The sequence below is a fragment of the Cricetulus griseus genome, chromosome 2 (genome assembly GCF_003668045.3).
Source record: "Cricetulus griseus strain 17A/GY chromosome 2, alternate assembly CriGri-PICRH-1.0, whole genome shotgun sequence".
Lineage (NCBI taxonomy): Eukaryota > Metazoa > Chordata > Mammalia > Rodentia > Cricetidae > Cricetulus > Cricetulus griseus.
Window position 1 is genome coordinate 236,191,389 of NC_048595.1, and position 25,287 is coordinate 236,216,675.

Genomic DNA, 25,287 nt, shown 5'->3' on the forward strand with positions numbered 1-25,287 from the left:
AATGAAGGGCCAAATGATATTGCTCAAAAGGTAAATTCATCTGTTGTGCAAGCCTAGATGCCAAATCTAATCCTGGAATTCACACAGAGGAGGAAGAATAGAACCAGTTCCACACATGTTCCACCCCAACATGTGCATGTATATACATTTTTAAAAATGAAGCTAAAGGTCTTCAAATTTTTATGATTTAAGGGCCCTATTTATATCAACCATCTTAAAAATGTCTAAGAATGTTCTGTGAGAAGATTTCTCATTAACCTTACCTTCTGACCCAGGGTGCTTTCCTGCTCATTTGTATTGAAAACAGTGATGTTTTCCAGGTTAAACTGACTTTGTAAGTTAAGACCTATGGAAAAAAAAAGATTGTCATGCAAATGCATTGCCACTTAAAAAGTGCCTAAGACTATGACTTTCGTCACATTAACAAAACATAAAGTACCAAATCCACAAACAAGCAAATAATGAAATCAGAAATAAATACCACACTTGATTTTCAATATTTATTTTTTGTGGTATTGAGACAAGGTCTTCTTTACATAGCTCTGACTGTCCTGGAACTTTCTCATGTAGCCCAGGCTGGCCTTGAATGAATAGAGAGATCTGTCTGTCACTGCCTCTCAAATGCTGGGGTTGAAGGCGTGCACCACCAGGCCTGGCTAAAATGTACTTCTTAGGGTGTCTCTAGAGTACTCAAAACTCTATAGAAATTATAGTAACAAATAGCTTAGCTATTTTTCTGAGATAGGTTTACCATGAAGCTCATACTCCCTGCCCCCTGAGTGCTAGAAATAGGTGTGTGCTACCATACTAGGCTGAGGTAGTCCTTTTTATTCACAACTTTCAGAATAAATCTACAGATTATAGAGTTTTTAGAATTTTGCCAAACTAATTCAGTCTGAGAGAATATAATGAATAAGTAAAAATATTATAAAGATGGCCAGATTATTTAACTGTCAGTAAGAGGTTAAAAATAAGCAGGTCTATTAATGTTGGTTTTACCTGTGTAATCTCAGTTTTTCTGTTGCTATTTCATACAGGTATGTATTTACATGTAAATTAGTATATCCATATACCTTTCCTTGCTCTGCCTGCTGAGATGGTCTAGGCACAACAAGTATATATTAGGAGCAGATCCTGTTTTTAACTACCATTCTTAAATAAAAGGAACTAGGATCTTTGGTAAAATGGGCAACTATAAGGTTGGCAAAGGAAAAAATAGAGGAGCCTGGGTAACAATATATACCAAGAAAAATCTGGAAGAGGTCTCAGTGGCAGAAGCAAAAGTAAGTAAATAATAATCTATGACATTATAACCCAAGGAATAAAATACCCGCAGTTCATTTGGAAAGAGGTAGCTAAACTAGAAACAAGCCTTCGGAATGACAACTTTCCCTTTGAAGGATCACCATTAATAAATGTAGAAAAGATGAGAAAATCATCACAATACCCTAATAATATTCACATCAGGCAGGATCCACCAACAGATATTAGTAGGCAAAAATTAGGGAGAAAAGAAGTATCTATATACAGTCTCAAAAGCATTTTAAATTACAAAGGAAAAAACTAGCCCTACTAAATAGAGGCAAATAGAAGATTCCATCTTCACTCAGCAGTGAGTATAACATTGCCAGTACAAGGCATGTCCACATCAATTTCAACATGATGCTTTGAGAAGGCACATCAGTTCCTTCTATGTTCTTCAAAAGCCTAAGTTCAATTTTTATGTGTTAGCTATAAAAGATAAGCAGAAACTAAGGGACTTTTATTGGCGAGACTATGTAACATGAAAATTAAATGTAATATGGATCCTGGGATAGGAAAGGGAAAGTAGTGATAAGTTGATGAAACTCAAATGTCTCTGGTTGACAATGAGGACTGACTGTGTCAATGTTGACTTCTTAGTGTTAATAACTGTATTACACACTATTAATAATAAGAATGGTATTCAGATATCTATACTACCTTTATAATTTCTGTCAGAAAGAATCAGATATGATTAATCTGTTATTTTTTCAGTAGCTTTTTAGGCCAAAGGAAGAAGAAAAAAAAAGTAATAAATGGAGAAATCTCATATCAAGCCATCTTCAGGGAATAGTTAAAATAATTGTAGGCTAGTGTCAAATTTTCTGGATGATGAAGAGAGTAATAGGCTCTGAATTAAGCTAGATTAAAGTGACCCTCACTGGCAGCAATCCCTTTTTAAGGTACCACATATAAGCAATGAAAACCCTCTCTTGGATGGTGATGATGGTGCACGCATGCCTTTAATCCCAGCAGCCAGGAGGCAGAGGTGGTGGATCTCTGTGATTCGGGGCCAGTCTGGTCTACAAAGCAAGTTCCAAGACAGCCAGGGCTGTTACACGGAGAAACCCTGTCTCAAAAAGCCAACAACCCACCCACACCCACACACACCCACACACACACACACACACACCAGCTACCAGACACACAGAAACAAGACACTCTGAGCAAAAAAAACCCAAAATAGATAGCTGAAACAGACTCACAAAAGCGTAAGGTGCTGAAATGATCAGATATAAACAACAAGAAATGCTTTAATGTTTTAAAACTAAAGAACAACTTCAAAGTATCAACAGGGAGTAAAAAGCTAAAAAGTGAAAACACCTTCTAGAAATGAGAACTCCATCAGACTACTCAGAGTATAATGCAGGGACAGGTTAATAATCACTTAGGGACGAAGGTAGGTAGTGTAAAAGACAGAAGGTACAGTGAGAAAGTAGATGGTATTTAACTGGAGATGCAAAAGTAGAAAAAGGCATTTTTAAAATGTGAAAGCATATAAAAACAGTGAAGGTAATCACTAAAAGTTTTAGAAAGTGGTGAAAGACATTAATCCAAATTTAAGATGTCAATAAATTCCAAGAATAGGTAAAAAAAAGCAATCCACACATAAGAAACATTGTAATAAAACCAAAGAAAATATTAAAACCAGAGGAAAATGTAGGGAGACACCATAACCACACCTCAGCTACTCCGGATCCAACTTGCTCCATTTCAACTGACACTCCAGCCAGAGCTTTGGGTACTGATTTCAATCAACACAAGAACTTCAATCAAGTTGAGGACTTCAACCTAGATCTTCAATCAAGCAAATCACACCTAACATGGATTGATACAATCCATTCGAGACTTTCACTATACTAACATTTTCTTCCTACAGGACCCCACGAGGCTATCGCCATGCCATTTCAGCAGGAAGTAACTTGAAGGATGTTACGCCCCCGTCCCCCCATCATTGTCACTAAGGATAATGTACACCGAGTTAGGGATAGTTTCCTAATTTTTATGGCTGGGATTAGAGGGAGGTGTTCAGGCTTAGACACCTCTTTCAGATGACTTTACGGTTTAGTTAAAATAGACATAGTTAGGATGTGACATAGCAGATTATTGTATCTTCTTGTATTTCACCTTTATGATTGTTAATTTTGGATACTTTACACTGTTAAGTTTTAATCCTCTTTTAGACTAAAAGGGGAATTGTAGGGAGACACTGTAACCACGCCTCCTAAGGGCTGGCTACAGGTGTGCCTGACTACAACCATCAGGGTGTGGTCAAGATGATGTCAGGATGATGTGTGAAAGGTTTAAAGGGATAGCAAGGCACATGGTAGGTAGCTCTCTTCTCCTGGTTGCTTCGGGTTGCTTCGACTTGCTTTGCTTTCCTGCCGGTTGGCTAGGTGCACCATAAGTAAGGCATATTTCCCTAATAAGATATCTGAATCCTATATGCTTATGTATTGGTGAATCACCGTTTATATCGGAAAACAATTAGGTTATCTTCCAAAGGTTAGACATCGATTATTCTATAGAACACAAGACCAGGTCTATGAATTGGCTTAACCTGATGACATGAGCTCAATAACCAGGGACTACCTGGTAAGAGAACTGACTCCCACAAATTGTTCTTTGACACACACACACACACACACACACACACACACACACACACACACACACACACACACACACAGAGTTTAAAAAGAATAACAAAGAATGAGAGACTAGAAGATAAAGATTACCATAAATGAAATCTATCTAACTAGCAGTTTTTTAGGGGGGCGGGTGGTGTGTTTCAAGACATGGTTTCTCTGCATGGTCTTCGCTGTTCTCCAACTTGCTCTGTAATCCAGGCTGGCCTTTAACTCACAGAGATTTACCTGCCTCTGTCTCCCTAGTGCTGGATTAAAGGTGTGCACCACCTTGACTGGCCCAACCGAAAGATGCTGAACTCTTACAAGAATTAAAGAGAAACAAACATTTCATGAAAAAGATGCATGACAACATCAGGTTTGCTGTGTGTGTGTGTGTGTGTGTGTATGTGTGTGTATGTATTTGTCATCATGACATCAGCTAAAGTCATCTGAAAAGAGGGAACCAGAATTGAGAAAATGTCCACAACAAAGGCCTGTAGGCAAACCTGTATGACATTTTCTTAGTGACTAATGGGGGAGGAGGGCCCAGCCCATTGTGGGCTATGCTACTCCAATCCCAGAGCATGTAAGAAAGCAAACTGATGAGCAAGGAAATAGTAGTGCATGCCTTTAATCCCAGCACTCAGGATTCAAAGGCAGGTGGATTTCTGTGAGTTTGAGGACAGCCTGGTCTATAGAGCTAGCTTCATAACAGCCAAGACTACACAAAGAAACCCAGTATTAAAAAAACAAAACAGACAAAAAATAGTAAAATTCATTAAATATGACTAAACAGCAACTAATGAAATAGAAAATGTAAACAGACAGACTTATATTATGAGATGACATACAGACAGGATAGTTCATACCTGCATATATTACTATGATTCAACAGCACACTGATAATAAACTTTAAATTTAAGATTATGTATATCATAGCTAGGACTGGTATAGTTACAAGAAAATAAAGCAATTTGTCTGTTTTCAATTTATTATGTTAATTTTTCTTATTATGATAGATTTTACTCCAATAAAAACTGGAAGAGATTTCCTTGCAAAGAATTTAATGTATAAAATCTTACCTGATTTCTCAGATAGAGGAAAAAGCCTGGCCAAAAAGAGTTGAATTCGTCCACAGAAAACTGTATTTTGAGATTTAGATAATCTTCTGAGGAGATCTAGCAATTTAGAAATGAACAATACAGAAGAGATCATTCTATGTTTTGTAGTGAGATAAGACCTACAACGTTTATTACAATCATGCCTGAATTTTTAATTATTTGTTAAGTATCTTTCTAAAGCAAGGGTTCCCAAAATAGAAATATAGAAATAGAAATCATTGTCACAGAAAATACTGTAAGTTAACAATAAAGTTCTGTGGACAAGATCAATGTAAGTGAAAGTTCACTTTAATAAATAAGACTGTTAACTTAAAAACAAAGATCCTAACCTACTTTTAAGGCATTTTCACTGGTATTTAATAAACCACCTATTTTTCTGGTCACACTCACAGTTTAAAAGCAATAATTTAATACTGAATTACTTACCATTGCACATACGTAGTAAATAATTTTTGCCAGCAGAATAGAATGTATTCTGAAATTAAGACCAAAATTATTACTACACTTTGGAAGTTGTCCGTTCCCTTCAGTAAATCACAGGAATTAAAATATTAATGAGTACTAGTATGTTAGAAATTTTACAATTTTCACTTATTTCAAAGCATTTTCAGTGAAATGATTTTGGATATGCAAGACAGCATGACACTGAATAACTTGTAAACATCTAAAAGTGTGTGTTTGCTTTATCTTTAAAAATTTGTTTGACATTTATGCATTTCATTTTTTATGTACGAGTGTTTTGCCTGCATGTATGTATGTGTGTGTGTGCACTACATGTGTGCCTGGTGTCTGTGAAGTCGGAAGAGGGCATCAGATCCCCTTGAACTAGAGTTATGGATGATTGTGTGGGTGCCGGGAGTTTTAAATCCAGGTTCCCAAGGAGCAACAAGTGCTCTAAACCGGTGAGCCATTCCCTAGCCTCCTTTATTTGTTTGAGATAGGTTCTCCCTGTGTAGACCAGGCTAGCTTGGAGCACAGCTTTCCTGACTATGCCTTATAAGTTTTCAACACTATGCCTTATTGAATGTACTTTCAAGTAATTTTTATTAATTAAGTCTTGTACTTCAAATTTTTCTCTACATCTGATTCTTATTTGGTTTTTCCAAGAAAACACAGTATATAATTCTTTCACAGGAAAAATTTTTTGCAGCCACCAATATTAGAATTATTAACAAACCAAACAAAACTATCTTTTGGATTCTATCTCTATAGACAGAGTATTAGTATGAAAGGAAACCAAGGCACTTACTGATTTCCAAGTAGAAACATTTTTTTCAACAAAAGTGAATATTGTGTCACACTGATCCAAAGGAAGGCAGTCCAAAACATCTCCCAACAGCACAAATGGTGTGGACGCAGTACAGACACCTGCAAGTGAGGCACAAGCCAACAGCGAGCTTTTGACACTATCAACCATCCCCAAAAGAAATCTGTGGACAGGTTAAATCACAAAGTAGTGATAAAGTAAAAGTTACTATGTGTCTCTAAAATCAGTATCAGTAAACAGAAATAAGGATTTTTCCTTAAGAAAAGGCTATTTAGACTGGTTAAAAGTACTCATTTTTCCTACTGTTTAAGGTCATGGGTACTTAGTAACACTTTTTTAAAAGTAGCCAACTGCAAATGGTATGTGGAGAAAGAAAAACCAACGGTGGATGTAAGCATGAAACACTGGGTAAATAAAGTAGGCCCAGAAAAGAGAAGCTATTTCCAGCTGCACTCAGCACTGATATGATCACACCTGGATTGTTATGTGAAAAATACTGCCTGGAACCAGGGTAGCAAAAGGGAGCCAATTTCAAATCAATATAAGGTTGATGTCATCTTAACTGCTGGACAGGACCTAATGAACTCCATCAACAGGCTTTGTCTGGCACAACAACTGATCAGGGTCACTATAGCAGGAAGTCAGGCTAGACTTAAATCCCCATGACACTTGACTATGATCTTACATTCTGTGCATTCAAGAAATTTAAAACGCCTATATTCTGTCACTAACTGCAGTAGAGTATGGTATGTTAACTCATTTAATATTTATAAAACCTGAAAAAAATGTTTAGTTTACTGCCACAGATTCTGAATCAGTAGAACTAAGTGAGGGCCTGATACTCACTTAAAGATAGAAGTTGGCTGATGACTCTAAAGGGCTGACAGGTATGGGAACGAGTGGGTGCTGGTAGCCATGTCAGAGCAGCAGGTGGCAACTGACTTCAGGGGAAGGGCCCACCAGGAAGCAAAGCTCTGATGAGTGAATCTCAGATAGGCAAGAGCCTTGGCCCCAGAATGTCCCTTGCTATTGCTGTGTCTTTACATGTCTGCCACTGCCATTTTCTCTGGTGTCTGGCGTGGTGTGAATGAGCATGGAGAGATCTCCAGTGCCTTTAGTATAGTGTGATTATCTCATGGAAATATTGTGCTCTCCTGGGCATTTTTACTTGTGGAACATTACAAAGATGATTTCCTCCTAAGTTGTTCTGTTTAATTGAAGCAATTATTTTATACAATAATAGTTGAAATAGGCTTTTGATAATTAAAGGTTTTGAATAAATACAGTAAGGGATTATGACAGAGGTTAGCTTAGTGGGAAAACTAATACAGGTAAAAGCAAGATAATGGTGTTACCCCACCCCTTGATAGATAAAGCAGGGGCTACAGAGGATAGAAAAAAAGAACGAGGAAATGTCACTCAGCTAGTTTCTTTTGAAGAGCTATATACACTGTATACTAGGTTAATGATTCAGAAAAACAAATTGAGTCCTAGAAGCTAAGTTAGCTCTTTTAATCTTGATGTTGAGAGATGCGCTCTCAGGTTTTGGTGTGCATCATAGCTGAAACAAAGCTTTAAAATATAACTTAAGGTTAGGTTAAGCAAGGACATCTGTTCAACTATGTTCATAGCAGCACTATTTGTAATAGCCAGAAACTGGAAGCAGCCTAGATGCCCCTCAACCGAAGAATGGATAGAAAAAATTTACACAATGGAGTACTACTCAGCGGAAAAAACAATGGAATCTTGGAAATTTGCAGGAAAATGGACGGAACTAGAAGAAACCATTCTGATCGAGGTAACCCAAACACAAAAAGACAAACATGATATGACTCACTCATATGTGGATTTTAGACATAAAGGATTACCAGCCTACAATCCACACTGCCAGAGAAACTAGCAAACAAGGAGGACCCTAAAAGAGACAAACATTGTCCCCTAGAAAGGGGAAAGGGTCAAGATCTGCTGAGCAAATTGAGAGCATGGGAAGAGGGGGGAGGGAGCTACGAGAATGAGAAGGGAAGAAAAGGAAGGATGCAGAGGCCATGAGGGAGCAGAAAGGTTGAGTCAGGTGAAGAATAGAAGAAAGGGTATGTGATAGGTAGAGTTTTAGTTGGGGGGGTGTGGTAGGGGAGGAAGGGAGGGAGAAGGGAACTGGGATTGTCATGTAATTCAATCTTGTTTCTAATTCAGATAAAAAAATGATAAAAAAAGAAAATTAAAAAAAAAAGGTTAGGTTAAGTTAGGTTAATGGCTTTGAGGTAAAATATCTTGGAAAACAATTTAAAGGTATACTTTTAATAGTTGAGCGAGGGACTTGTTGAGGTCAGGGAACAAGAACAATGACAGCCCGGCTATTGCTGGCTGACATAGCTTTCTTACTAGGATGGGCTGGTGATCAAGGGTGATGATTAATGCCTCGTACCCATTTCTGCCCTCACTTCCTGATATAAAAAACTGTTGCTAAGAGAGTATATACCCTGAGGATTTAAAATACAGCCAACTATTTTTCTTATATAAAAGTTTAGATTTCTAATTCTTTTAAGATTTTTTTGTAAGATTACCTTTTGAGATAAATAATAAAGTGACTGATCCTTTCTTTGTAACCACAAAAATGCAGTCTGCCAGTAAAAGAACTGGCTGAGAAAAATACCTTGCCTACTTACACTCTGTTAATCTATAACCAGTTGCTTGGGTATAAAAGTATGTGGGTTCTTGAGACAACTTGTTTATCACCTGCAATACTTAAAATGTTTAATCATATAAGTGATATGGAAAACATGTTGTTTTTTTACTTGTATTCATTGTAATCATTTCCTTAAAAAATAAGTTGTAACCACATTGTAATTTTTATATTGCTTAAAAGATTTTGCTGGGGTATATATAAGGGGAAAAAAATAAAGTTAGTTAGAAGGAAGACATCAATATAGACAGATATATCTGGGTAGAGGCAAAAAAAAAAAAAGAGAGAGAGAACAGAGAAAGACCCAAAGAGAGAGGCAGAGTGCATGTGTATATTTTCCCTTTTTTTCCAGCCCCAGAGAGTTAAGTTTTACTCCCTCAGATGGAAAAGTCAAGTTGACTGATTAGTATGCAGACTCCGTTGGATCCCCCTCAAGCCTTGAGTTGCTAGAGCCTGGTCTTCATGGCAGTGTTAAGTGGGGGTGATACAGTACCCCAGAACCTTCAGGCTATATTCCAGCTTTTGCAACAGGCCGTATATCTTAGCCTTGGTTATAAACATCTCTCTCCAGTTCCCAAATCCCAAGCTATGCACATACTTTCATGGCTTCATTAATAGTATTCTTTTTTATTTTATGCCTAAATACTTCTCTTTATTACATGGCAAATTTCTTTCAAAACAGAGTAAAAGACAGCTCATCCAAAAAACCAAAACAAAATAAACCCTGATATTTTTGGGCAGATCACCTTATCCATGTTTCCTAAACACAGTATATCAATCTACTGAATAATTTAGTATATTGATTAAATCACTATGGTAGTATAGAACATAAGCTTATTTATTACCATATTTATTTCTTTTATTGTATGTGTACTATATATGTGTAGGTGAGCATGTGTGGAGTTCAGAGAACAACTTGTGGAAGTTGGTTCTTCCTTTCCACCATGTGGACTGAACTCAGATGTCAAGCTTTGGTAGTGAGTGCCTTTATGTGCTGAGTCATCTTGCCAGCCCATAGCTTTTAAAAAGTAGGATTGTTTTCTTTTACTATTTCAGCCATTTAATGTCTGACATTGAATACAAGTTCAAAAAGTATTTTTCAAATTGAATTAAATATATTTATGGGCAATTTGAAAACATGAAACATAAAGTACCAATAATAATCTCTCTCAAAAATAAACTTTCCCCGCAGAAAACTGTATTTAAGCCTTTTTAAGTTGACAAGTCCTCATTTTTGTCAACTGAAGTTCTAGGCATAGGCTTCCCACTGAGTCTCTGAATCTTAACTTAGCACTAGGTATATAATAGATGCTCAGTAAGTATTTATGATTAAAACACTTGAAAAACAAAGAAATTGCTAATGTACATGACATAACAGAGATGAGAAGCAAGTATGAACTAAGTTAAGATGAGTATGAACAAATTCTTGGCAATGGCAGGAGTCAAACAATGAAAAGCTGCTGAGAATGTAGGTCAGTGGTAGAACAGCATGCATTAGGTCCTATGTTTGTTCTCTAGCACCACACTAAAAGAATGAACAAAACCAGATAGGAATAGAGATATGTCGAGAGGCTTTAAATAAAACAGGTCATAACCAAGGCAACTTTAAAAAACAGACAGAACAATACTTACTTTCAGTTACTCCCCCAATAGCAAGAGAAATAATAGCTAAAACATTCTCACATGCCGAATGATTTATCTACCAACAGAGAAACAAATAAAAATTTAAGAGCAAGAATTCAGTCTAATCTGTTTACAATAAAAACAAGTTCTCTGAATGAAAGCAATCATACAGAAATAAAATTATCTTATACAAAGTTATTTTCTAAGATGAGAAAATATGAACAGTAATATACAGACTACAGAAGTGTGTCAGTAGTAAAGAGTGATTCAATCAAAATCCAATGGTCTTGGAAAAATGCTAATTATTACATAATTAAGATTTACTAGGTATAGAAGTACTGAGGTTGTGACTAAAAATCAACAGCACAGGACAAAAGCAGGACCTGGATTTAGTCCATAGGCTGAGATCTTTTGCCGGGGTGGGGGGGGGGGGGGGGGTGGGGGTGGGTGGGGGGGTGTTAGTGCTTAGTTGCTAAAACACTACAACAGTGAGCATCACTGAGTGAGTACTGTATTGTGTTACACAACACTGACAGAATGGTGCTACTCTTCTTACAAATGAAGCTGAGACTCTGAAAGGAAAGCGATTGTCTAAGCACTTCACAGCACAGAAGTGATTACATCTAAAAAATCAACTGGTCTGACCCAGAAGATCTACCACTATGGGAGAGCCCTGCTTGACCAAAAATAAACTGTTTTTCTTGCATTCAGGATCCCTGCTAAAAGCAATATTTAGATTCCTCATGGTGAGATTAAATTTCTCTACCAGGGCTAAAGAAGCCTGAGTTTTTATGTATGCTTATGGCTGAGGAAGATCTCACAAGAAAATAAGGGCATAGAATCCAAGTTCTATTCCTAACATACTTAGACTAGACTGCTTATGCCATGAAACAGTGTGTCACCATTTACATAGTAAAGTGACAATCTACTTTTAAAACTACATTTGAAAAATGTAATTTGTGTACGTGTGTGTTTCTATATGTGTATGGAGGTCAGGGAACAACTTGCAGTTGTCTTTTTCCAACATCTCTGTTCTACAGATCAAAGTTAAGCCACTAAGTTCTGTAGCAGGTGCTTTGAACCTGCTGAGCCATCTTCCTGGGTTAGTCTTTACTTCTTGCTCTTTAAGACTGCATGTCAAACTGTTATTATCAGACCCTTAAATTGTACCTGAGCTATCAAGACTCTTCATTAGGATGCTCAGAAAACAGATGTCATGTTTAAATATTCATTCTAATATAAAGCAATTTCCTAATAACTAGCCAACAAATTTTAACAACAAATAAAGGGAACAAAATACTTACAATTTCTTCTTCCAGAACACCTCTGAAAGCTTGGTCAAGGGTACATTTTTTTTCATTTTCACTATTAAAAACAAAAATGAAAAAAAAAAACCACTTCATTTCACAAATAGTTCACTATTAATATAAACATTTACGAAGTCCTTTTCCATAGACAATGATGTTTTACCTCCCAGGTAACTGACTGAAGGCATTCAACAATGGCTTGATATTTCTGTTATTCAAGGCCTCTCTGGTAGATTTCTATAAAAATAAAAATGACAAATAAGTAGAAAGCTTTTGCTTGCTGTTTATGAAAATTTACCATTCATCAACTAGTTGTCTTGCTAAATTAAAAAATGTTTTTAACGGAAATATTTCCTGCCAGTTATTTTTACTAACCTTTATTTCTAATGCCACTTAATGATCCTCATCCTCATTGCTGGAAACCTGGCAAGAGCTCCTAGATAGACATTTGCATCACAGGTGTCCTTTTCTTATACAGTATTACATCCATGCAAGTTTTTTTTTTTAAAAAAGCTAAGTATGGCACAGCGCTCTATAGCCAGCACTGGGGAAGCAGATGCCAGTGAATCATCGTTTAAGGTCGTTCTGTATCCTCTGAGTTCCAAGTCTAGCCTGGGCTTCATAAAAAAAAAAAAAAAACCTGTCTAAACAACAAACCAAATCCCCAATCCTTTACATGGTTCTTTAATTGCATGTTTTGGTTTTGAAATTTTGTAGTTCCCTCAAGACCTAGTGACATTACAGTTACCAGACTTATCCCCCACCTTCTAACAACACATGCAATGAAGTGTGGCAGCATTTAAATGCCAATTCCTATGAACCCTCATTTCAGCATGTTCACACACTTGTGCTGTTCCTTATGTCTGTTCATTCCAAGTCTATACATTCTTTCAGACTCAGCTCAATGCTCAACTCTTCCAGCCATTTTGCTCATCCATCACAGTACCAGGAAAATCTAAGCAATGAATAAATGATTGTCTAATGATTGTCTTTTTTTTTTTTTTTTTTCGAGACAGGGTTTCTCTGTGGCTTTGGAGGCTGTCCTGGAACTAGCTCTTGTAGACCAGGCTGGTCTCGAACTCACAGAGATCCGCCTGCCTCTGCCTCCCGAATACTGGGATTAAAGGCGTGTGCCACCAACGCCCGGCTTTTTTTTTTTTTTTTTAATGATTGGTTTTAAACGATTGTCTTAAACTGGCCATTTATCACACACACACACTTTATTTTATAGAGGACAAAAAAACTGCAGTCATTGTACATATTTGGAAAGCTGTCTTATTACCCCATAAAGGCTTCTACCTGTACAATGAGTGTCCATTCCTGGCTCTATCACCGGGTAAACAGAGTCGCTTAGGGATCATTCCTTTCTTTTGTTTCTCCACCATCACCAGTTAAAGATGAGTGGTGTTGTATTTGAGTCCTTACTATTATCAGTGACAGTGATATTTCATGGGAACTTGTTAAAAATGCAGAATCTCTGGCCTCCACTTTAGGCTTGATAAGTATCTTCATTTCATAAGCTCTCCAGGTAATAACACACAGCAAAGCTTGAGAACCACGGGTCTAAGTGATCTACAATTAAACGGTGCTATCTATCGTTCAGTGGTAGTTTTTTGTTTGTTTGTTTGTTTGTTTCTAATGACATAAGCAAGGAATAATCCCTCAAAAGCAAACAAAACGCGTGGCAAAGCAGAAAAGGACTTAAGACAACTACTGATTATGAAGAATCTTTTTCCTCTCATATAATTTTCCTTCTGGTATCATTGCAACCACCTAAACACATTTAAACATCTAAGTCGAACCCTGCATGAAGTCTTAGAACAAATGGTAGATATTATGGGCCAAATAGCTTGGAAAAGTGTTCTTCGTGCATATACTGCTATGGTGGGCAACACAAAAAGGACCGTGGGTTTAAAGTCAGAAAAACGAGAAGAGCCAGTCAATTCAATTTTGCTTTTTAATGTCTAGCTCACGTACCAGAGACAAGAAAGCAACCTATTTTAGTGCTACTCTAGCACTAAACCATCATCAAAGGTTTCATACAGGCTCACCCCCCCACCCTTTCCCCAACAGCAAGGAGGAAAAGCAGCTGGACCCTCCAGCTAGGAACCCTCCACGGTGATCAGTCTGCCTCGTCCCGCTGAGGAGCTGCCCGGCCATCTCTGGTGCAATGAGCAAGGCCCGGGAGGTGCAGGCAGCCGGGCGGCGGCACGGGGCTAGCAGCGGCGCCGGGGCTGACGGAGCCCGTCCGCGGGCGAGCGCTCCCCGAGGGCCGGCACGGGGCCGCCGGAGGCGGGGCAGGGGCGAACCCGCGGAGGTGCGCACCCCTGGCCGGCCCGGAAGGGGCCAGGAGCCGACCCAGCGGCCTAAATCGTGCGGTCTTTGGGACACTGTCAGCGAGAGAGAGAGGAAGAGTAGCGCCGGGTCAGACTCAAGGCCTCCATCCACCTCCCCAGCTCACCGTGAACCGCGTCCGCGCCTCGGGCAAACTGAAAAGCGCCGGCGTCGGAGACATCTTCTTGGTTGCGCGTGCCCACCACGGCCCCGCGGCGCTGAGTGATGACGTCGGGCGAGGAGCAACGAGACGGCCGGCGGAGGGCGGCTAGAGCGGCCACTGAGCGGAGCCGGGCGGGGCGGGCGGGGCGGGGCGGCTCCCGTGTGGCCTGGCGCAGGGACGTGGCTCGTACCCCGGGCTCTGGGGCGACTCTTAGGGCGGGGCGGCCTTGGGTGGTTGCGGCTGTCAGCTCCGCTCAGACCAGGCCGGGGGCTCTCCCGGCGGCTCGCCTGAGGAAGCCTTGGCCCTGACGCCCCCTCCCGGAAGTCTGAGAGCCCAAGGACAAAGCAGTGGCTGGTTTGGGGTTGGTCGGACAGCGCGGTGTTGCGTGGATTCCGTAGCTCTGGGAAGTAAGAGTAACACCCACCTCATGGAGGTGGTGTGAATTTGTGAGGTGGTTGGAAGGAAGTGTGGGTCATAGACTCGGACGTAGTTACTTTATTTTCACTGTTCTTTTACGGCAGGGTCTCCCTGTGTTTCTCTGCCAGTCCTGGAACTCCAGGCTGCCTTTTAACTCACAGACCCACCTGTCTGTCTCCTAAGGGGTAAGTTTGGAATCCCTGGTTATCCGCTGCCAATCAAAGTGAATTAATAAATCCAGGCTTAATTAACAGAGCAAAGCACTCTCTCGGAGCAAATGTGGCGGTCAGATCCTAAGAAGCCCTGGGGAAGGGCTCACCCTTGGCAGGCTTTCTGAGGGGATAGTGTCTGAGGGCAGAGAGAGATGGGGCTTCCACCTACTCATCCTAGACTCTTTGGGTATATGGGTGCCAGAAGCCCAGGTGGAGTCATACTGTGTTAGGAGTATGACTCGCGATGAATACAGCGGGAGAGACAGAAACCTATAGACATGACTAATGTGGATAGTTTATTGCGGGGTGGGGGTAAGAAAATAAGGGAAGGAAGGACAGAAGAGAGAGAGACAGAGCTGCCTCCTCAGAGAACACAACAAAAGAAGAGAGAGGGAACAGATGGGTGACAGACACCTGTAGAGCTGACTTATATTGAAAGCTTATTGATGGGACCTGACAGAACAAGAAAAAAACCACAGCAAGGTATATAAGACAAAAAACAAGGTGTCAGAAAGGATTCATTCTCCAGCCACACTTGAAGATAGGAACAATTGTTCTACAGCTACAATGAGACAGCAGTTTGAGACTTGGTGACGAGTTCTGTGCATGGATCAGCCCTTTCAGACTGAGTTAGAGGTGAGAGCTAGTGGCCAGCTGCTTTGCTTTTCTGATATTCAATGTGAAGCTTGAATTGAAATGTCAGCCTCTGGGTCTTTATTTTTCATGTTACAGCAAAGTCCCAGGAGCTGGCATATCTGGAGGGCCCTCTGTGGGTTGGCCTTGGTCTAGGCAGGAGGATTGAACCTGCAAAACACACTTGAAAATCGGTGGGGGTCAAAACAGTCTCTGGAAACTGTTAAGTTTTCATCAGGCCATATTTCTTGACACAGTGACAGAACTTCTCCCAGGAACCTGCAGGGGTGTGTAAAACAACTGAACAGGTTTACATCTTGGTGTCATTAAAAAAAAAAAAAAAAAAAAAAAAAAAAGCCGTGGCCTTGGGTTAAAAGGCATGAACACTTTCAGAAGACAACCAGAGGTAATTTAAAACTCTGAAGTTACATCTAAAACCTATTCATTTTGGACTATGAAGCCTATGAACAAGGCAGACTTGTCTGTACTTTTAACAGGAAACTTAACTGATGAGTTACCAGGGTGCTTGAAGCCTTGGGGGTTGGGGGAGAGCTGTTAAATTGTCAAATCTGTCACCAAGTAGTGGAGTACAGGGTTGGGTCACCATGTCCAGCTTACTTATTACTACTATCTTTACTTAGAACTGAATTTACTCTACTGGAAAAAGACATATGAGGAATACAGTATCCCTTGCTGCTTGAAAATGAGTGGCACTGTATCCAGGTTGTAGGTGTACCTTGCAAAACTAGTGGTCATTATCTCCAGTGCCTCTCTCTTCCCCAATGAAAAGCTCAATGACAATAAATCTCAATTGTAGTTAAATGCAGAATCAGAAGTACTGACTAAAAGGCAGAATTCTCACAGCCAGTAAGAATACAGGGAATTTAGGAAAATTTAATTGCAGGATCTTGCCCCTACATGGAAAGTGGGAACAATGATGATTACCTAGATGGTTGCAGTCTTTTTGTTTTAGCCAGCAGACCATTGAAGTTTGGTTTTTAGAAAGGCAAAATTGGGAAAACTATATTTAGTTTGGAAATACACTTTATTGATTGATGATAACTGATACATCATAGGTGATTAATAGCCATCTAAAAGACAAGAACTAAGTTATATATACAAAAGTCTGAACAGAAGAGATGGAGTTTATTGACCTATCCATAATCACTCAAGAGTTCCATTTGTTTATCCAATTGGTATTTCGTGGATTCTTTGTATACAGCCTTGGTTGAGTAAATTAGTTCCCAGCACACGAATTGGGCAACTCAGGGTTGCTTATGCCTCCTGCTCCAAGGGTATCTGACACCTCTGGCCTCAGGGCACCCATGTATACACCACCCACAAATAGACACTCATAATTTAAAAATAAATCTTAAAAAGACTGGTGCTTTTTCATTATGTACACATGTTTATCATAATTTAAAAATAAATCTTAAAAAGACTGGTGCTTTTTCATTATGTATTCATGTTTATTAGTGAAAGCCAAGATAGTTCAGCTCTCATAGCCATTGCAGGGGCTGTATAGCTCTACCCTTCACTTGTCAGCCTTGTCCTCCTTGCACCCTCCCCGGGCTTATATTGTAATCAGGCAAATAAATGGAAGTGTATGACCAGAGCTGGTCTCAGAAAGTTTTATTCTGGGAATTAGGACTGGGAATGTAACTGTGATAAGAACACTTGTTTCCATGCAGGCTCCCTAGCTGTTGGTCCAGAGTCCATGTGCTCCCATGAGCTCAGGTCTGCTGTCTCTGTGGGTTCCTCCTTGATCTAGATCCCCTGGTTCATACAATTACTTCTTCCTTTTTTTCAGGAAGACTCCCAGAGCTCAGTGTAGTGCTTGGCTATAGATCTCTGCATTTGCTTTCATCAGTTACTGAGTAATGGCTCTCTGATGACAATTAGGGTAGTCACCAATCTGATTACAGTAGATGGCCAGCTCAGGCACCCTCTCCACTATTGCTAGGAGTCCTTGCTAGGAGTCTTAGTTGGGGTGATCCTTGAACATTCCTGGGAGTTTCCTTGGCACCAGGTTTCTTCCTAACCCCCAACTGTCCTCCCCCGTCAAGATGTTTCATTGCTCTTCCCCTTGTCCTGCCCCCAACCTGGCTCCCATGCATAGTCCAGCCAACCAGCTCCCTCAAGTTCCCATTCCCCCACCCCAGTTTACCTAGGAGATATCTTCTATTTCCCCTTCCTAGGGAAATCCATGCATCCCTCTTTGGGCCCTTTTTGTTATCTAGTCTCTGAGACTGTGGATTGCATGTTGGTTATTCTATACTTTACTTCTAATATCCGCTTATGAATGAGTACATACCATACCACGTTTGTCTTTCTGGGTCTGGGTTACCTCACTCAGGAGAATCTTTTCTAGTTCCATGCATTTGCCTGCAAATTTCACGAGGTCATTGTCTTCTACAGCTGTATTCTGACAGGTGTAAGAGTCATTTTGATTTTATTCCTTCGATGACTAGGGATGTTGAACATTTCTTTGTTTTTCAACCACTTTGTTTCATCTTTGAGGATTCTTTGTTTAGATATATACCCTATTTTCAAATTGGGTTATCTGTTTTCTTAATGTCTAGTTGTTTTAATTGTTTGGCTCTTTATCAGATTGTAGTTATAGCATGATAAATAAAAGACCCAGAGACTGATATTGGGGTTTAAGCTTCTAGCTGAAGATCAGAAAAGCAAAGCAGCCAGCAACTAGCTCTTACCTTTACCTCAGACTGTAAGGCAATCTTGGCTCCACTAATCCTCAGACTGAAATCCCAGACTGTTATGCTCTCCTCAATGTGACTGGAGAATCCTGAGACTGAATACCAGCTGTAAGACCTTGCTCCTGTCTTAAATACCTTCATAATGCTGGGATTAAAGGCGTGTGGTCCCAGATGTGAGATCAAAGGCATGAGCTCTTGTGTAGGCCATGGTGGCCTTGAATTAACAGAGATCTGTCTAACTCTTAATCCTGAGCCCTGGGATTAAAGGTATGTACTACCACTGCCTGATCTCTATAGCTTGAGGTTGACTTTGCCTTCTGAATCCTCAGGCAAGCTTTAATAAATCATAAATAATATATCACCACATATAGTTTCCTACAAAAGTAGGCTTGTTAGACTACCCTTTTGTTCAAATGATATTGTCCTTTGCCATGCAAAAGCTTTTCAGATCCCATTATTGATCTTAGTGCCTGTGCTATTGGTGTTCCATTCGGAAAGTCTTTTCCTGTGCCAATGAGTTTAAGACTATTCCCCACTTTTTCTTCTATTAGGTTCAGTATATCTGACCTTATTTTGAGGTCTTTGTTCCATTTGGAGTTGAGGTTTTGTTTTTGTTTTTTCTTTCTTTTTTTTTTTTTTTGCAGGGTGATAAGTATAAATGTACTTGCATTCTTCTACATGCAGCCATCTGGTTTGACTGACACCATTTATTGAAGATGCTGTCTTTTTTTTCCAGTGTGGACTTCTGGCATCTTTATAAAAATTCAGATGTCCATAGGTGAGTGGATTTATGTCTGTGCCTTCAATTCGATTCTGTTGACCAGCTTGTCTGTTTTTATACCAATAACACATTTTTATTATTATAGTTCTGTAGTACAGCTTAAGATTGGTGTTAGTGATGCCTCCGATAGTTCTTTTATCTTTAAGGATTGTTTTAGCTATCCTAGGTTTTTTTGTGTTTCTGAAACTGAAAGCTGGGTTTCTGAAGCTGGATTTCTTAGGAAGCTAAAAGTTATCCTTTCAAGTTCTGTGAAGAATGTGTTGAAATTTTGATGGGATTTGCATTAGATTGCTTTTGATAGGATGGCCATTTTTACTATATTAATCCTACTGCTCCATAAGCCTGAGAGATATTTCCATCTTCTGGTACTTTTTAAATTTCTTTCTTCAATGTTTTAATGTTTTTTATTACACAAGTCTTTAACTTGCTTGATTATAGTTATTTCAAGATACTTATTTTATTTTTGAGGCTGTTGTTTCCCTGATGTCTTTCTCTGTCTATTGTCATTTGTATATAGGAAGGATACTGACTTTGTATGTTAATTTTATATGCTGCTACATTTTGAAAGTGTTTATTATCTGTCAGAATTTCCTAGTGGGATTTCTAGGGTCATTTATATATACAGTCGTGTTATCTGAAAATAAAGACACTTGGACTTCTTCCCTTCCTCATCTTACCCACTTGATCTTCTTCAGCAGTCTTGTTGTTCTAGCTAAGACTTCAAGTACTATATTGGCTAGGTATGGAGAGAATGGACAACCTTGTCTTGTTTCTAATTTTAGTGGACATGCTTTGAATTTCTCTCAATTTAGGTTGATGTTGACTGTGGCCTTGCTGTAAACTGCCTTTATTGTGTTGAGGTATGTCTCTTGTATCCCTAGACTCTCCAGGACTTGTTTTGTTTTGGTTTTCATTCTCTTTATTGTCAAGTCTTCCAAACAGAATGTTCATTGCAGTTGCCCTAAATGTGTTCTTTTGTTGTTGTTGTAGTTAAAAAAAAAACCAAATTCCTATTGATTCTTTCATGATCTCACTCATCTCCCCCTCTCCCACCCCTACACTCACCCTCTTCCCTTGTAACCTCTCCCCAAAACAAAACAAAATTTAAAAGAAAAATTAAAAAACCAAGCCAACTAACAAGCAAACAAGCAAAACAAAGCAAAACAAAAAAGGAGAAGAGACTCATTGTGGAAGCTGTGTCCAGTGAATCACATTTTACCCTTTAGTCCTTTCATCCTCACTAGCAAATGCTCATTGCCATAAGTCATTGGTCTAGTTTGAGGTCTCTGGCTTCTGCTACACCATCAAAAATGGGCTTTCACTGGGGCTCCTTTTGTCCTGTGTCATGGAGATCCTGCTGTTTTGGATCAGTAGGTTCATCCCCTTCTCATTCTTTAATAGTTCAGAGATGAGGTGGATGTTTGGGTGGGCCAGGTCATAGAACTGGTCTGGGCCTGGGTGGTAGCTGGGTTGGTCAGCCTGCCAGCTTTTCCCATCATCACCACCCAGGTGAGCTCTCCAGCACTGCCTTGGCCAGCCCACCCAATGCAGCCTGCAGCAAGGAGCTGAACCAGTTATCCTGTTCCCAGGCCTCTGCATCTGGCTCACTCATACTCACACCGAGGACCAGCTCCACTGTCTTGCCCAAGTGAAGTGCAGGGCCTCCTCTCTTATTTGCTGTAGGGGGGCATAAAAAGGGGCGTGGCTCAGCTCTTCTGCTCTCATGCTCAACAACAGTTTTAGCTCTAGTGGTAGGGTACAGGGCCTCCTCTCCTGTATGCTGCAGCCAATGAGGGACAGGGCTAGTTCTCCAACTCTTGTGATCCCAGGGCCAGCTCTCTCACCCACTGTGGGCAACAGGGGGTATGGGGGTGGTGGAGAAGGGCATCTCTCCCTTGCCCATGCCACCATATGGCAGACAAGGTGTGGGGTGGTGTCACCTCTGCTGCTCTCAAGCCCCCAGGGCCTGCTCACTTGTGTCAGTTCTAGTGATGTGAATGCCTGTGGTTCTGGGTGGTGCCATTGTTCCAGAATAGGGGGTAGGAGAAGCAGCCCTCCTACTGTAGTATCCACTGAGGGGCAGGACCAGATAGGGCCAGTGGGGGCCATGACCAGCCCAACACAATCTTTGGATTTCAAAACATGTGGTTTCAATGGCCCATTGTGGTAACATGGGCCATTGATATCAGCACAGACCCCAGCTGCAGCCAGATCATGGATCCAGACACAGCCCTCAGCAGCAGCTTGGGTCCATATGTCACCATGGCCCCAGTAGCAGGATAGGCCACTTAGATCAGTATGGCCCTGGTGGCAGCATGGCCCTGGAACACCAACATGGACTCAGAGTCATCACATGGCCCTTGGTGGTAACAGGAGCCATGGACATCAACTCAAACCCTGGCTGTTGGGGTGGTCAGGCACACCTGTAGCCAGCCCCTAAGTAGGCGTGGCTACAGCTTCCCCTACACTGTTTTATGACCACAGACCCAGAAATGGCCCTCAGATCATACCATGGTTCAAGTGACAGCTCAGGCCATTCAGATCAGCAAGGCCTTGGTGGCAGCATGGCTCTCAGACACCCACATGGCCACAAGTTGTAGCCCAGACCCCTGGCATCAGTTTGGCCTTTGGTGGCAACATGGGCCGTATAAATCAATACAGACCCTGGCTGTGGTTCTACCACAGATGTGGTCATAGGAAGCAGCCAGGATTTGGGTGTCACCATCCATCTGACATCCATGTCACCTGACTTTTCTGAATCCTCAATCTTTATATATCACTACAATTCCCTGTTTTTGTCTAATATGTAATATGAAAAATAAATGGCCCAGAGATTCCCCAAAATCCACCTGATGTTTGGCTGTGAGTCTCTGATTTTTTTTTCATTCATTGCTAGATGAAGCCTCTTTGATGACAATTTGGCTAGGAACAAATCTATGAGAATAGCAGAATATTATTAGGAATCATTTCATTGACATTTTCCCCCATTGTGTTTGGTTCTATCCTAGCTCTCTGGGCTATCTCACCTCTAGATCCTTCTCATGACATGCTTCTCTAGCTGGACAGACATTGGTTGGCCACTCTCACAATTTTTGTACCACCTTTACCCCAATACATTTTTTTGGTTTTGTTTTTTGAGACAGGGTTTCTCTGTAGCTTTGGAGCCTCTTTTGGCTTTCACTCTGTAGACCAGGTTGGCCTCAAACTCACATAGATCCACCTACCTCTGCCTCCCAAGTTCTGAGATTAAAGGCCTGCACCACCATCATCGGTCTCCCCAGCACATCTTGTAGGCAGGACAAATTGTAGTTTGAAGGTTTTGTGGCTGGGTTTGTGTCTCAATCCCTCCACTGGAAGTCTTGTGTGGTTACAGGAGATGGCTGGTTCAGGCCCTTTATCTCCATTGTGAGGAGTCTTAGCTGGGGTCACCCTCACAGATTCCATTGCACCTGTTTTCTAGCTCATCCCAGAGATGCTTCCCCAATTCCAGTTGTCTCTCCCAGTACTCTCTCCCTCTATACTCCCCTCAACTTATCCCTCCTGTTCCCATCCCCACCCCCATTCAGACACTGCCTACATCTGCCAGCTGTGTCTTCTATTTCCCCTTCACAGTGAAATTCATGAGTTCCTCCCTGAGCACTCCTTGTTACTTAGCTTCTCTGGGTCTGTGGATTGTAGCATGGCTATCCTTTACTTTACTACTAATATTCACTTATGAGTGAGTACATACCATGGTTGTCTCCCTGGGTCTGGGTTACCTCACTCAGGGTTTCTTTTCTAGTTTCATCCATTTGCCAGCAAGTTTCATGATGTCATTGTTTTTAACAGCTGAGTAATACTCCATTTTGTAAATGTACCACATTTTCTTTATCAATTCTTCTGTTGAGGGACATCTAGATTGTTTCCAGTTTCTGGCTATTATGAATAAATCTGCAATGAACATAGTTGTGAAAGTATCCTTATGATAGAATGGAGCATCCTTTGGGTTTATGCCCAAGAGTGGTCTAGCTGGGTCTTGATGTGGATCAGTTCTCAATTTTCCGAGGAACCACCATACTGATTTCCAAAGTGGCTGTATCAGTTTGCACTCCCACCAGCAGTGAGGATTTTCCCATCCTCTCCAGCATGAGCTGTCACTTGTGTTTTTGATCTTAGCCATTCTGACAGGTGTAAGATGGAATCCCAAAGAAGTGTTCATTTGCATTCTGTGATGGCTAAGGATGTTGAACATTTCTTTAAGTGCCTCTTGGCTATTTGAAATTCCTTTGTTTAGATTCTTGGTTTAGATCTGTACCCCATTTTTTAAATTGGATTGTTTGGCTTGTTGATGATTAGTTTCATGAGTTCTTTGTATATTTTGGAAATCATCTGTGGGATTGGTGAACATCTTTTCCAATTCTGTAGGCTGTCCTTTTGATAGTGTTCTTTGCTTTACAGAAGCTTTATTAATTGCCAATTTTAGTGCCTGTGAGATTGGTGTTCTGTTCAGTAAGTTGTCTTCTCTACTAATATGTTCAAAGCTATTCCCCACTTTCTCTTCTATCAAGGTCAGTGTATCTAGTTTTATGTTGAGGTTTTTGGACTTGAGTTTTGTGCAGGGTGATAGATGTTGATCTATTTGCATTTTTCTACATGTTAAAATCCAGTTATACTGGCATCATATGTTGGGGATGCTTTCTTTTTTCCATTGTATAGTTTTGACTTCTTTGTCAAAAAATCAAGTGTCCATAGGTGTGTAAGATTTACTTCTGAGTCTTTGATTTTTATTCTATTGATCAACTTGTATGGGTTTTTTTTTTTTGCAAATTTCATGTGGCTTTACTGTTGCTTTGTAGTACATCTTGAGATCAGGGATGGTGATACATCCAGAAGTTCTTTTATTGTACAGTTTTTTTTAGCTATCCTGGGTTTTTTTTTCCATATGAAGTTGAGACTTGTCCTTTCAAGGGCTGTGAAGAATTGTGTTGGAACTTTGGTAGGATTATATTTAATCTGTAGATTGCTTGTGTTAGGATGGCTATTTTTACTATGTTAATCCTATTGATTCATGAGAATAGAGATCATTCCATCTTCTGATATGTTCTTCAATTTCTTTTTCCAAAGGCTTGAAGTTCTTGTCATACAGGTCTTTCACTTGCTTGGTTGGAGTTGTGCCAAGTTGGAGTAACAAATTATTTGTGACTTTTGTAAAGCATGTTCTTTCCCTGACTTCTTTATTATCCTGCTTATCATTTGTATATAAGAGAGTTACTATTTTTTTTATTAGTTCAAGTTAGGGAACAAGCTTGTTTCACATGTAAGTCCCTTCTCCCTCTCCCTCCTCACCCCCATCCCTCCTCCCTCACCCCCAACCTATCCCCCACCCCATCCACCCACCACTCCCTAGGCAGGGTAGGGCCCTCAACAGGGGCTCTGCAAAGTCCACCAAATCTTCCTGTGCTGGGCCTAGGCCCTTCCCCATGTGTCCAGGGCCAGAGTGTATCCCTTCACATGGGATGGGCTCTCAGAGTCCCTTCTTACACCAGGGAAAAATACTAATCCACCACCAGAGGCTCCCTGGAGTGCAGAGGCCGCCTTATTGACATCCATGTTCAGGGGTCTGGATCAGTCTTGTACTAGCCTCCCAGAAAGCATCTGGGGTCAATGTGCTCTCCTTTGTTCAGGTCAACTGTTTCTGTGTGTTTCTCCACAGGGGTACAGACCCCTTTGCTCTTCATTCCTCCCTCTCTTCAAGTAAATTCCAGATTTCAGCTCAGTGTATATCTGTGGATGTCTGTCTCTGCTTCCATCAGCCACTGGATGAGGGCTCTAGGATGGCATAAAGAGTAGTCATCAATCTCATTTTAGGGGAAGGGTTTTTAGGTTATCCTCTCCACCATTGCCTGGATTGTCAGATCGTGTCATCCTTGTAGGCCTCTGGAGATCTCCCTGGTTCCAGATCTCTTCTCGGACCTATAGTGGCTCCCTCTAATATGGTATCTCTCATCTTGCTCTCTCTCTTCTACTCTTCCCCCAACTCAATGTTTTTGCTACTCCATTTCCTCTCCTCTACTCCTCTTCTCCTGCTCTTATTGTGGCAGCTACCTCTCCCCTACCC

At 40.5% G+C, this 25,287-nt stretch overlaps 1 protein-coding gene and 1 long non-coding RNA gene across 2 annotated transcripts in view; one reads left to right on the forward strand and one right to left on the reverse strand.

The window, feature by feature from the left end:
* Window positions 1–14,526, reverse strand: part of Thoc1 (THO complex 1) — a 44,932-nt gene extending 30,406 nt beyond the window's left edge. Inside the window, exons 1-8 of the mRNA XM_027403639.2 lie at window positions 14,395–14,526; window positions 12,097–12,170; window positions 11,931–11,991; window positions 10,636–10,702; window positions 6,303–6,421; window positions 5,480–5,528; window positions 5,015–5,110; window positions 264–346 (exon numbers count right to left, since the gene is read on the reverse strand). Of these exons, the coding sequence (XP_027259440.1) occupies window positions 264–346; window positions 5,015–5,110; window positions 5,480–5,528; window positions 6,303–6,421; window positions 10,636–10,702; window positions 11,931–11,991; window positions 12,097–12,170; window positions 14,395–14,448 (603 nt within the window). The 5' untranslated portion in view covers window positions 14,449–14,526. The remainder of the gene's footprint in view (window positions 1–263; window positions 347–5,014; window positions 5,111–5,479; window positions 5,529–6,302; window positions 6,422–10,635; window positions 10,703–11,930; window positions 11,992–12,096; window positions 12,171–14,394) is intronic.
* A 70-nt stretch (window positions 14,527–14,596) lies between these two features.
* LOC113839375 lies at window positions 14,597–17,133 on the forward strand. Its single transcript, XR_004768408.1, has 3 exons — window positions 14,597–14,837; window positions 14,952–15,032; window positions 15,520–17,133. It is a non-coding gene; the product is annotated as an uncharacterized LOC113839375 (long non-coding RNA).
* The last annotated feature ends 8,154 nt before the right edge of the window (window positions 17,134–25,287 follow it).